A 13,028-nucleotide genomic window follows, 5' to 3' on the forward strand; every position below is an offset into this window, starting at 1 on the left:
AGCCAGATTGTGTATTCTCCACGCCTCCTCAGTTTAGTCAATTATGCGATTGTAAGGATGCTGCCTACTATAGTAAAATACTCTACAAATTTTGTTCCTTTCTGATATTTTCATTAAGGATGCCCTCAATTTGTATAGAGACTATTCTTACAACATTTATAGCGATAAAAAATGGTCCAGTGGCTCAGTAGTTACTGATATCAACTTTATCTTTAAAACTGATCCAAAGTTCTTCTTAAATTGAGTTGCCTGTAGTAGAAATTTCCTTAATATATATTTGGTCAAGTCAAGTTACACTTTCCTACTTAATTTTCTTGAGCTCCATTATCACTTCTCATTTTAACAAATTGTGTACCAAGGTGGAGGGATTCGATGTGGTAGCTACATTGATGCCAGTCATGAGAATACATCACTGTAGAAGTGCTAGCTAACATGTCCCATTTCACTTTCATTTGTTGTTCTCCTTCCAGTTCTGTCTAATGCGTTGAATATGATTTGGCTTAGCTGGGTCTCATGACAATTCTCCGCAGATTTCTTTTCTTGTACTCTGTATTGACTAGTTTCTTTGTAACGGCCAGTGTTTTGTATCAGTTAAGCGCTTCTAAGTAGTGGTAATAATCAGAATCAATGTCCCTACCTTTATCTGTTCCCCATTTTTCATTTTCATCAGCTCGTCTAAATAGATTGAATTGGAGCTGTTGATATCACATATACTGACTTCTCATCCATAGCCTTTTTTCCAGTTATTTTTGTTCTTGTTGTTGACATGACATTTCCTATTTAATTTTGTTGTTGTTATAGATATAGTCAATAAAGATCTTAGCTCTAACCAGTAGATGCTTTGACTACACAGTCAGCTCATCCTGAAATTATTCTTATATCAGTAGCCAATCATTTTCTGTCTGTTAAGATAAAATCAGGTCCATCTTTGAGTGGTAAAAATTTAGCATTTAGCCACATTCCAGGGACTTCCAGCTTTCTTCTTGAAGAAAGCATTCAGGATTTACAAGTGTGAGGTATAAACCTTTGGTTTCCTTCGTTTATTGGACCTACCCCTTATTTTCCAATACGTTTGTCCCCATCAACCCAAGTGCTCACTTTCATATTAAAGTCACTGAATATTCTTAAAAATGTATTTTCTTTTCAATTCACAGAATAAAACAAGCATTTCTATAACACAGTATAATAAAAAAGATTATTGCACATGAAACTGAAAATCTATCATGTACAACTTGATATTTCCTCCAAATATGCAACAAAGTTATCATGGAAATTTATTTTTTCCCTTTTTTTTCTTCCTGCTTCCCCCACCCTAGAGATGGCTACCAATAGACATAAATAGGTGTATGTGTGTGTGTGTGTATATATATATATATATATGTTAAATTATTCTATACATACTTTTATTTATCAGTTCTTCCTCTGGATGTAGGTAGCATCTTTCTTCATACATTCTTTATTTTTAATTTGTGTATTTGTAATATTCGAAATGACTTAGTTGCTCCAAGTTGTTCTTAAAACAATATTGCTATTACTATATACAATATTTTCTTGATTCTGCTCACTTTGCTCTTCATCATTTCATGCAAGTCTTTCCATGCCTTTATGAGATCATTGAGTTCATCATTTCTTATAGCATAGTAGTATTCTATCACAACCACATACCACAACTTATTCAGCCATTCCCCAATTGATGGAGATCCCTGCAATTTCCAGTTCTATTAGTGGGAATTGTTGACCTGATTTGGAAGATCTTGGCTAGGGCTTCATATCATGTCTCTACTCTATCCTCTCTAACCAATGTTGACACATGAGGTGCAATTATTCTCCTTGTCATTTTGCATGTGACCATCATTAGCATTTCCAGGTGGCAGCTCCAAGTGTCCCATGAAATGATATTTTCAGCCTCATTGGAGTACAGGATGGAATCAACTCTGCAAACTCCTTCCTTTGTCTCTTGGATCCATCTTTGCATTCAGCTGCAATACATTTGTCTTCAAGCTTCATTTATACTGAGACTATTAAAAAAGCTATTGGTCTTTTGACCCCATAACATATCAACTTACTGATGATCAGATAAACATCCGACTTCTAGGATACATTCACTTAATTAATGTTTGGAGACAGTCTAAAAACTGTGATTCTTAACCTCTGTTTCCCTTTCTATCATTCTGCCCACCATCACTGTGGATGTTATGCTCAAAGAATTCAGAACTTAGTAACTGACCTACTGGTGACCCTCTTTGTACTTGAAGAAGTTGATCTTGGATGGCACAGACATTCTATCACCAGGATCTTACTTGAGGCCTAATTAGCATCTGCCGTTGATAAGTCCACTACCACAGCCATTGAGAACCATGAGGTGTGGACCAAGTGAAGAACAAGAGGAAGGCTTTTGGGGATGTTCATTAAATCCTCTTGTCTAGGGATTCAACTGCTCAAAATCAGAATAAATATTTTTGAAAGCCTTATACAACCTGCTGCTTATGACAGTGTCAAAGAGAGTAGCAGAGAGAGTTTGATCATACAATTATAGCTTCCCAAGCCACAGAAGCAATATTAACTAATGGGAAAATGAGAAATCAAGAAGGTTTTTCACCCCAGCTGGAAGAGCAACAGTTGTATAGAAAAAAGACCTTTATTACCCAAAGTCGGCCCCAACTGAGTCCTTTTGGCACAGCCAGCCCTCATGATTGGTCACATTGCTGTCTGCAGAGGAAGGTCTTCTGAGTGCTGTGGGGAGCTGCAAAGGAAAAAGAGCCTGTTTTTACCTTGAGCAGTTCTTTAAAATGTTAGAAGGAGAAACAGAAATGCCATGAAATCACTGAGTTGGAAGAGAAGCCAGACCCCAACTAGATTGATCTCTGTGTGAATAGGAAAGAAGATGGTGTATACCAGGCCAGCTCCAAGAAGTGTATATGGAAATGGGATGGGTAGATTTCAAAAGCATTCTGGGAAGAGGAAGAATAGTGGAGAGTCTCAAGATGTGTGACTCCTCACCCCAGAAGTTGGCAGTCCCTCCCAATTCTAAAGCAGTGTCTTCCCTGAGAAGGATATAGAAGAGACGGTGAGGATATAATTAATGGTTAAATTGTAAAAATGTATCATATCATGAAGAGAAAGGTGGCCAGGGGCATTGTAATGGCCTGCTTACAAAATACTTAGACTTGAGATTGAAAAATGAGTTGGAAGGGAAAATCAAAGATGCTGGACTGCCTTTCCTTTGAACTTTGATCTTGAGTTTCATGAGTCACATTTTACTTCATAGAACCTTGGAAACGAGAAAGGTCAGACTTCTCTGCAACAAACCGATATTTCAGGGGAGTCCAGGGAAAGAAAGCCCTTTAACAACCTATGTGGGTAAATGGCAGAGGCATTTATTTCACAGCAAGCAGACACAGACTCCCATCTACAGGGTCCTCAGCTCTAAACTGGTCTGCTCAGGGACTCAAGTTGACTTCCTTAGATGTGTAGTTTTTTTTTTTTCCTTTCTGTTTGGTAATGAATCCACAGGTTAATGCTAACTAACCATCTCAGGAAAAATGGTCAAGTCAGTTATGTGTGTGAGCCTAGGTTGAATTTGATTCTCAAAGACCTTTCAAACTCAGCATAAGTCACCAAGACAAGGGTTAGATAGGAATGGTTCCGTGAACATGATAGAAATGAAAGCCACAGAATACCTAAGCCAGTCTTTAATTGGATGGGAAAAGAGTCCTTCATGTTGTGGGGTGGGAGAGCTGACACAAGCTAAGGGACTGCCCCATGGTAACCCAATTAAACCAGGTCCTCTTGAAAGTTGGGTTGTATTCACTGGGCTTCCCTGCTATATTCACCCCATACTCCATGTAACAAGTGTCTAGACCATATCTGGAACATTGGATTCTAGGCATGATGATTTAAGAGCTTTAATAAATATTAATGGCAGAAGGGGGCCCAAAGACAAAGATAACCAGAATGGTGAGGAGCAATAAAATCACTGAAATCACACAATCACTAAATCATAAAATCACTAAAATCATACAAGGATCAGCTTAGCCAGCTGGGTGTGTAGAATGGAGTTGAATGGGGACATGAGGCAGTCCTCAGGTGTCTGAAGGATTGTCATTTAGAGAAGGATTTACCATTGTTCTGTTTGGCCCTGGAGGGCAGAACTGGGGTGCTGAGTGGAAGGTGCCCAGAGGTAGGAAAAGCTTCCCAATAGTGAAAAAATGGAAAGAGTTTCCTCCAGAGGTGATGGATCATCCACCGCTAATGATCTCCAAGTACATGCTGGTGGACCTCTTGGAGGAGGTGCTGTAGGGGAAGTTCTTGTTTAGGTGAGACTAAATGTCTTTGAGGTCCCCACCAAGTTGGAGCTGCTTTGAATCCATGAGAAGTAGTTGAAGGGAGAAGAAGGAGTCTGGTAATACTCAGAACTAGCTCTAGCCCCACCCCAGCCTCTAGCCCCTGTGAACCATTATGTTGGCTTCATAAACTTCATAAAACAATGAACTGTAGAGGGGAAGACCAGGTGAAGGCCAGCATCCTGCACAAGATGGTGTCAATGGTGGCTGTGCTGATTCATGATAATAGCACTCTGCAAATCTGCTTTGACAAAAATCACACTCCAAATAAAGTCAGTTTCTTGGGCCAAAGCTGTCCTTCTCAGGCCGTGTCTACACAACAATAACAGCCTAGACACCCATAGCAGAGTGTGTACAGATGGGGATGGAGCTCTTCATTGCTTGTTTGTCGACTGGGAGCCCACCCTGCTTTGTCCTGGCATCCCATACACTTGCCGGCTACACACCAACACCAGGCTGAGCAGGGCAAGGTGTGTGTGGGACAGGAGTCATTTTTGAAAAATAACAACAAAACTGCACATTTTGGGCCTGTTGCTTTCTGTAGACTCTGCCTTGGACAGCTATGTAACTAACTTGATTTCATCAGAATTTGAATGTGGCCTTCAGGGCTTGGAACATCCTGGAACATGATTCATTTAAGAACTCGCTGATTTTCTGGGCCACGAAAAACAGAGGTTTCTCATTTCAGCTCAAATCTTCTCTATAGTAGCCATGACCTTTCTAACTCCCATTGGAGGCATTATCATTTCCACTGAGATCACCATCCACGGGAAACACACTGTGAATGTTCCACCCAGAACATCAACGAGGTCCCCTTTTCTTCCTAGGCATTGAGGGGGATGTCAGCAAGGGAACCAGATTAATCCCATATCTAATCAACACTGGCACAGTGGGTGCCAGGGCTCAGGTGGCCTCAAGAAAACATGGCTGGTGTTCATTAGCCACCCATCTCACCATTTGGAAGATGCTTCTCTTCCCATTGGTCATTGGCTATTGAGGCACATGCGAGAAAGATGAAAACAAGCCTTGTTGGTGCCACACCAAATCTATGGTTACAGAATTCCTCGTGTACATCAGGGAGAATGGTTAGTGACTTCCAGAGGCAGGAAAGGCTTCTAGGAATGGGATTGGTCAGTCTCTGATTTCCCATAGGACAGATGTCAGAAGGATGGTTAGTCCCAAATAAGTAGGGCTGATGAGGATGGGCTAACAAGAACAACTCTATGGGGACTAACCAGACAAGGTGTATTGGATCAAATCCTCGGGGCAAGGAATGTGGGAGGACTCTTCCCAGAAAGTGGGGAATGAGAGCACATTCTCCTCCCTCTCCGCCCATTCCTGTGGCGGCGCTGGGGATAGACTCGCAGCTGCGCTCTTCTGGACGCGCTTTGGGCGGGCCTGGCCTGAGCATCCCCAAGCATTCTGAGCAAGGAAGGAGGACCGGCTCAGAGAAGGCAGAGCCTCCCTGGCCTCTGCTGGCCCCGACTCGGTCGCTGCGCGCTCTTGACTCTCTTCTGACGGGCATCTCCAGAAAGCTGTTCTAATGTTTTCTCTCCCTCTCCTTGTCCCTTTTCCTAGTCCCCACCGAAAGGTGCCACCATCCCCTACCGCCCAAAGCCCGCCTCCACCCCTGTCATTTTTGCAGGTGGTCAGGTAAGAGCCGACCCGCTTGCAGCCTCCACTGCCAACCTCAGCCTTTTACTGCAGCACCAGCCGCTGCCCGTTAGTGCGCTCAGGTTTTCTCGCCTTCTCACTTGCATGGTCTCGTCCCGTTCATAGCATGCCACGCAGCTGGGCACAGAGCTCTGCATCATTGCCACAGACAACCAGTCCAGCCCAAATGAGCACTGACCACTCTGACGCTTGGTGGGAGAGCAGGTGGTTTGCCGCCTTTGCTAGGACACGAACTGAGGAAGGGGAGACACGTTTCTCTCTCTGTCTTTCTGTCTCTCTGCCTTTCTATGTCTGTCTGTCTCCCTCTCTCTGTCTCTCTATGTCTGTCTGTCTGTCTCTCTCTCTCTCTCTCTCAGAACAGAGATGACAGATAAACAGTTTATAAAGTAATGAACTCAGTAGAGAAACAGGCTTAGAGTCCTCTGGAAGAAATGCTTTAACAAAAAGATGTTGTTACCCTATCTATCATCATGACTTATGACCAAGTACACCTGAAATCCATCTATATAATGAGCATCATTATCTCCCTCTAGTTTTCTCCTCAGATTAGTCCTGAAAGTATTTTCCTTTGTTTTTAAAGTTAGTCAACCGGATCAAGGTAGTTTTAGTTCCATTCCAGATTTCTAATGCCTTGTTTGCAGCAAACTGGACTGGAAAGCAGGGAACCCCATTTCTTGGCAGAAATTTTGTCTTCCACATCCCACAGTCCTGGTGTCCTGCCCTAACAGGAGCCCCCCACGAATGCTGAACTTTTGGCATTTCCCTACACAAGAACACAGATGCTACCCAAAAGGGAAAACAGAGGCAAAAAGCCAGATGCCTCCAAATAACCCATGTCCTTGAGACCAGCCCTTTGACCAGTGCGTGTTTCAGGCAAAAGAGCTAATGTTAAAATTTCCCTCCTTCCCTCCAGATAGTTTTGGCTCCTCATTCAGCCTGTCATGGGAGACCTTGGCCACTGATCACTTCCAACATCTGAAGCTTCTAGCTGTTCATCCTAAACTTGGAGTCCCTCTGCTGTTTTCTGCCCCAGTAGCTAAAGAGGACTGGAGAAGTTACCAGGAGAGGGATAGAAGTTGCTATTTTTTTCTGTGAATAAATCTTGTAGCAACATGGACAGTGGAGAGAATAGCATAGGGAACAGTGCTTTCCCCTCCCCTCCCTGCACTCATGCCTCCGTGATGCATTATCCCATTATGGTCTCTAAGCAGCCAACACCCCCACCCTTGTCCCCACCCCCAGCACATACATAAAATGGTACAAAAACCAATTCTTGCCCCTTTGTTGGCAATTGTTGGCTTTTGATCCAGTTACCAAATTTGGGACTGATACATAATTTGCTGCCAATTGGCCATGCAGTCAGTCTGTGGATGAGCTCTGGGCCCAGCTGTTCAGTGAATTGTATCTTTATAAAAGGGAGAGTAAGACAGAAGCCTTTCACCCCCTTTACTGAGAAATTATTCAACTCAAATTGAAACTAATCCAGGGAATGGAGAACAGGTGGCGTGTAAATTTTAAATCTAGGTACATGAATGAATGTCATATGTACATACATACACACATATGTAGATTTACACATTTACATATAACTAGAAAAGGACCCCATTTCTGAACTTGATCCATAAAGGACTTGTACCAGACCTATTGCTTTGCTTTTACAAAGGACATAAATGTTCACACAACATTTGTTTTTTCCTATCTCATAATAAAGTCTGGTTTAAATACTGGATTTATAAAGGAATCTTATCAGATTCTCTGTATCGATTTATATACCACTAGAAAAGACTCATGAGATTTTTTTTATCTTTCATAAAAATATCTGGTTTATGTACTTAATTAGTATAAGGTTTTTCTAGTGGGGGTATTGGGCCAGTTAATAAGCTATGAACTCTGAAGAATGGGAAGAGCTCCAAAAAAAGGGCTGCATATTTTAAGTCATATCATGAGAGATGGCAAGGCCCAAGAGGAGATATGGCTTTGTCCCCAAAAGCCCAATTCTGGCCCTGACACTTAAGAGCTATGTGACCTTGCACAACTTACCTCACCTCCCAAGGAGAAAAGGGAGAGAGAACACCATGGGATTGTTGTAAGGAAAGTGCCTTACATGACTATAAACCTATGTTAAGAATACATTTGAAGTCAAGCTTTAAAGAAAATTGCATTTTCTGAGCAGCATTCCTAAGAATCCTTTTGGGGTTTATAACTTCACAGTGTGGAGGCTGCTAGGAGGTGCCATAGGGCACAGAGCACCAAGCCTGGAATAATGAAGACCTGAGTTCCAATATGGCCTCAGATGCTTACTAGCTCTGTGACCCTGAGCAGGTGACTTAAGGTCTGTTTGAATCTTTGCCAAGAAAATCCCATGGACAATGTGGTCCACAGGTCACAAAGCGTTGGACATGACTGAATGACTGGCTAACAATAGCAACTCAAAGATAGACATCAGTAGTGATCGTACACAAAGATTATCCACAAAATGACAGAGCAAGTCAAGAGTGAATTTAATCAATTCAGGAAGAAAAATAGGTAATTACTGACTGACAATCAGATTTAAATGGACTGGTGAATTCATTCATGGTGGTCAGCCTGGTCACCTTGTGCCTACTCATGTGCTATACAAATTGGCCAACACTGACTTGGGTTCAGATGAGTTGATTTGCCCTACATTTAGGACCTGGGGTGGGAAATACTCAAGTCCGACAGCATTAGCAAGTGGACCAAGAGCATAAGAAATAAGGATGGAGGGAAATGGACAGGAAGCACGTGCTCAGACATGGGCGTGCGCTTTCTCAGGAGGGTGTTTCCTTCTCGAGTTTTTCCATAGGACTAACTAGCTGTACATGCAGCTTCCTCCAAGATCTTGTGATTCATTCCATACACTGAGCTAGTCACCAACACAGAAATAAAAAGTCAGCGTGTTATGCTCGGTTCCCAGCAGTCCTAGCACTGGTGTTCAGAAAAGCCACCCTGGCATTTCCAAAACCAATCCAAGAAATGGCATCTAATTTGGACACAACTCCCTAGTATTGTGAGCCCTGTGATCGATAGCCAAGGGTCTTGTACGTGATGTAAAACACAAGAAAGATACAATCACTGACCATGAGAGATGCATGTGTGAAAACAGATCTGACTCTGGATTGTACAAATACGTAAGATAGGAAAGCATGGAACTTCCAGAATGCATGTTTGCATTCTGGATTGCCTGCAACATGAATTCTTTGCCTCCTTCCCCATGTGACCCTCTGAAATCACCCCAGCTGAGTCATTCCACTGCATTCTCCTCAGTTTTTCAAATATACCAAGATAGAGTTGGGCTCCACTTAAAAAAAAACCAACCCCCAAGATGTTGCTCACATTGCCCAAGGATTCTTCAGTTGGCAGAAGGATTCACTTTGACTTTCCTTTAGGTAGGAAACTTCTTAGATGTGTCTATACCAAGAGGCAGAGGCCAAAACTTGATCTCAACACTTAACAGTGTAGAAATGACCCTCTTGTGGGAAGTGAACCATGCCTGTGATGTTGACTTGAAATCCTTAGATAGTCAGCCCAAAGTCATGCACTACTTTGACCTGGCCCCAGGCTTGGAGCTGGAACAGAGGAACCATTTTCCTCCCCAAATTAGCAAGTACTTTTTCAGAGTGGTCCACTTTTCTACATCTGATAAGATTCCTTTATTTGTGAGTTTTGTTCCTTTAAAAACAAGACAATGCAACCCCACATTGTGCTCCACCTGGTAGACTCAATAGCCATTTTCATTCAGTGGTTTGGGCTTTTCCCCAATTCGGTTGGGACTACTCCCATGGCTGGATGAGGGATTGCTTAGGCCTTGGGATGGAGGTTATTTTGAGTTGACTGACAAATATGGACAGCACAAAAGGCCCAGGTTTACAAAATCTGGGCTCTGCCTAAACTGCTCCCTTCATGTTACATTTTCATGCTACAGTGTAGTTGAAATTGAATGAATATTTAAGCATTTCTACTGCATACACAATCAGGACAGTGCAGCAAATGAATAGTGAGCCGTGAGTTCCAGTCCTGGCCCTCCCACTAAGCAGCTCTGTGACTTTGGAGGCTCCCAAGGCGACTCCCATTTTGGAGTTCCCCAAATGGAAGCTGGACTTGTTACTCTAAACTGAGTCTCCAAGGGGATTAATGGACAGACCCCATTTTACATGGATATCAGTCAAGTGAGCCAAAGCGTCAGCCCCCGAATTGAGTTGTTTGGTTTTTTAGCTGATCTCCCTGGCTCCTTGACAGAAAGCACAGCCTCACCAGCAGGACCGGCCTTGTTTCCACAGCCTCACTCTGCGCCCTGTTTCCAACTCCTCATTTACACACCTCACTGTTCTCTTGGCCCAGAATGGAGGGGGCAGATTGAATTGGCTCTCTTAGGTTAGCCTGGCATTTCCCGGGGTGACCTTCTGAGAAGGCTTGATGGGCACAGAGAACCAAAGCTCCTGCACGCCTTGTCTCTACTCTCCCTTTACAAAGTATGGTTCATCTTCTGTTTGCCATGATTTTGGAACCATCTGAAATCATCTTAACCAAGAAAGTGTGTCTGGTTGTCCAAGAAGCTCTTTGGGGCCGAGGGACGGATTTATTCAGAACTCAGCCTCTTCACCCATACCACATGGAGAATCACAAGGGAGGCATGAGGGTGCAGGATCAAAAGCACTGCCATGATTTTGAGGTGTGGAGGGTGGAAAAGGTCCTCTTTAGAGCTCACCCTATCTTCACAAAAATAGGTGTATAGACTTTTAAAATGATACCCATAGTTCAAAAGTTCAAAAGAAGTGTTTGAAAAGTGGGTATCACCTGTCCTTTGCTGACCTGATTTCAAGGGGCCTCCAGAGAATAGTCATTCTTTTAAACCTCTGGACTTTATATATTTGTTCCATGTGTTGTAGTAGTAGTAGTAGTAGTAGTAGTTTGGCTTTTGCCGATTAGCTCCTAGTCAACATTAAGCCCCTTAAACAAACTAACAAAAAAAACAATCATTGGAGCAAATGGCTCCTTATCCTTTTAAAGGTATTTTGGCTGATTGAAAAAAAAAAAAAGCACATTTTATGCAAACCATCATTTCAGTGGCCATGTATCATCTGAAGGCCCAGGCTGGAGCATTCTGTGGCTCATGGAGCCATTGTGAGGCCACACCCATCCCTTATTCCATGCTTTAGTAGACTTCTTCCTTCTAAAGGAAGCACAAATTAAATTGGAGGAGATTCATTGTTGTCTGCTGACTAGAAGGGTTGAAGTTGGCCCCATGTGGGAGCTCCTGGGTTATCCTACACAACCTAACAATGTAGTACAGTGGAAAGAGGGCTGGACTGGGAGTAGGAGGAGCTGAGTTCAAATCCAGTCTCTTCTACTTATTTGTGTGAGCTTGGGCAAATGACTTCCCCTCCCTGACTCAGTCTACTCACCTACAACGTGAGAAAGTTGAACTTAGAGACTCACAGGCTCCTAGAACTAATACTGGAAGGACCTTAGAACATATCCAACCTCCTCATGTTGTCAACATGAAGCCTCTAAGGTCCCTTCCAGCATAAGATCTGGGAGCCTATGAGTCCATCCAAAGGCCAACGTGAGGAAGAATGGGCTCCCTATTGTTACTCTTCTTCCTAGGAGGGTGAAATTGGAAGAAAGAAACAAAGGTCCAAGGCTTTCTTGACCCACAGCTTGCTTCTTCACCTACCCCACTCCCATAGACATCCACATGTATCATTACAGTGCTGCCATGTGAAAAAGCAGAGATGCCCTTGTCTGGGTCACTGAACTGTGAGGGCAGAAGAGCCCAAGACATTGTTCAGTTTTACCATGAGCAGGCTGCCAACTAAAGTGGTGTCTGTTTCACACATAACCTTGTTAGGAACATGCAAATTTCCTGATTCGGTATGTGAAAGAAAGGGGGAAATACATAATATACACATACATATATACACACACACACACGCATACATATATTCTTTCCATAGACATGCACTGAGTACCTACGTGTAAGATCCTATACTAGATACTGGAGTAGACAGGAGAATTAATAAGCCATATTCCCTGCCTTCAGGAAGCTTAGGTTCAAGAAGATGCTAACTAAGGCTGAAAGTTCAGACCATAACCTTGCCCCCAAACCAACTGTCTCCCACCTTCATTGCCATAGTTGTTCCTGCATCCTTATTCTCTCCATTGAGAACCAGCGTGGAGATCTCCAAAGAATGCCTGGCCACAAGGATTCCTTATTTGGGAACACATTTGGTCTTGGTTCTCCAGTAGAATGTGATTTACTTATGGGCAGCAACTGTTTCATTTGTCATGGTACACAGTAGGCACTTAATATATGCCTCCTGGAATGGAATTCCTTTTATAATTAAATTAGAAGTGGCTCTGAACAGTGGGCAACATGTTATTGTCACAGTAGTGAAATGATCTCGTGCCCCAAACTCCTTCCAATGTGAACCAGGACCCTAGAAGCCTGCCCCTCCACCTTTAGGTGTGATTTCCTTACATGTAGCAAATCGGACTCTGAAATTTTAACTTTCCTGTAGCTTCTTAAAGCCCTCACTCAGGGCTTTGCACTTTAACATGAGTGGCTTTTGAAATGAAGTACACAGTGGGAGAAGAAAGCCTCTTTAGTAGGTCTACCAGAAGGCTGGGACAGCACCTCATGCAACATCTCTGGTAGTCACTAGGTACTTGGGACAGTGGTGGCCACTTTCAGGGAGGAGGGGTCTAGACTTCACAAACTAACGATGGGTTTCTCTCTTTCAGGCCTATACAATTCAGGGACAATACGCTATTCCACACCCGGATGTGAGTTTTTACCTTGTTTTCTTATTCTCTGCCCCGCCTTGTTAACATTCCCCTGCCTGCATGCAGCTGTCCGTCACTACTAATATTAATATTACTCACTAATATTAATACCACTGACTAAGTGTTAACTGACCTGTGCAGTCTCTGTATGACCTCGAATAGCCTTTTAACCTGTTAGCACTAATTGGATTAATCTTGAGGACTTGG

The 13,028-nt window shown here is 43.0% G+C and overlaps 1 protein-coding gene across 19 annotated transcripts in view; it reads left to right on the forward strand.

The window, feature by feature from the left end:
- Positions 1-13,028, forward strand: part of PCBP3 (poly(rC) binding protein 3) — a 376,369-nt gene that overhangs the window by 309,621 nt on the left and 53,720 nt on the right. For 10 of the 19 annotated variants that reach the window (XM_020973415.2, XM_020973418.2, XM_020973433.2 and 7 more), the window contains exons 11-12: positions 5,922-6,065; positions 12,780-12,821. In XM_020973415.2, coding sequence (XP_020829074.1) covers positions 5,922-6,065; positions 12,780-12,821 — 186 coding nt within the window. The remainder of the gene's footprint in view (positions 1-5,921; positions 6,066-12,779; positions 12,822-13,028) is intronic. The other 9 variants (XM_020973424.2, XM_020973425.2, XM_020973428.2 and 6 more) reach the window with 2 other exon arrangements.

Source organism: Phascolarctos cinereus, unplaced genomic scaffold (assembly GCF_003287225.1).
Source record: "Phascolarctos cinereus isolate Bilbo 61053 unplaced genomic scaffold, phaCin_HiC Scaffold_5;HRSCAF=322, whole genome shotgun sequence".
Taxonomy (NCBI): domain Eukaryota; kingdom Metazoa; phylum Chordata; class Mammalia; order Diprotodontia; family Phascolarctidae; genus Phascolarctos; species Phascolarctos cinereus.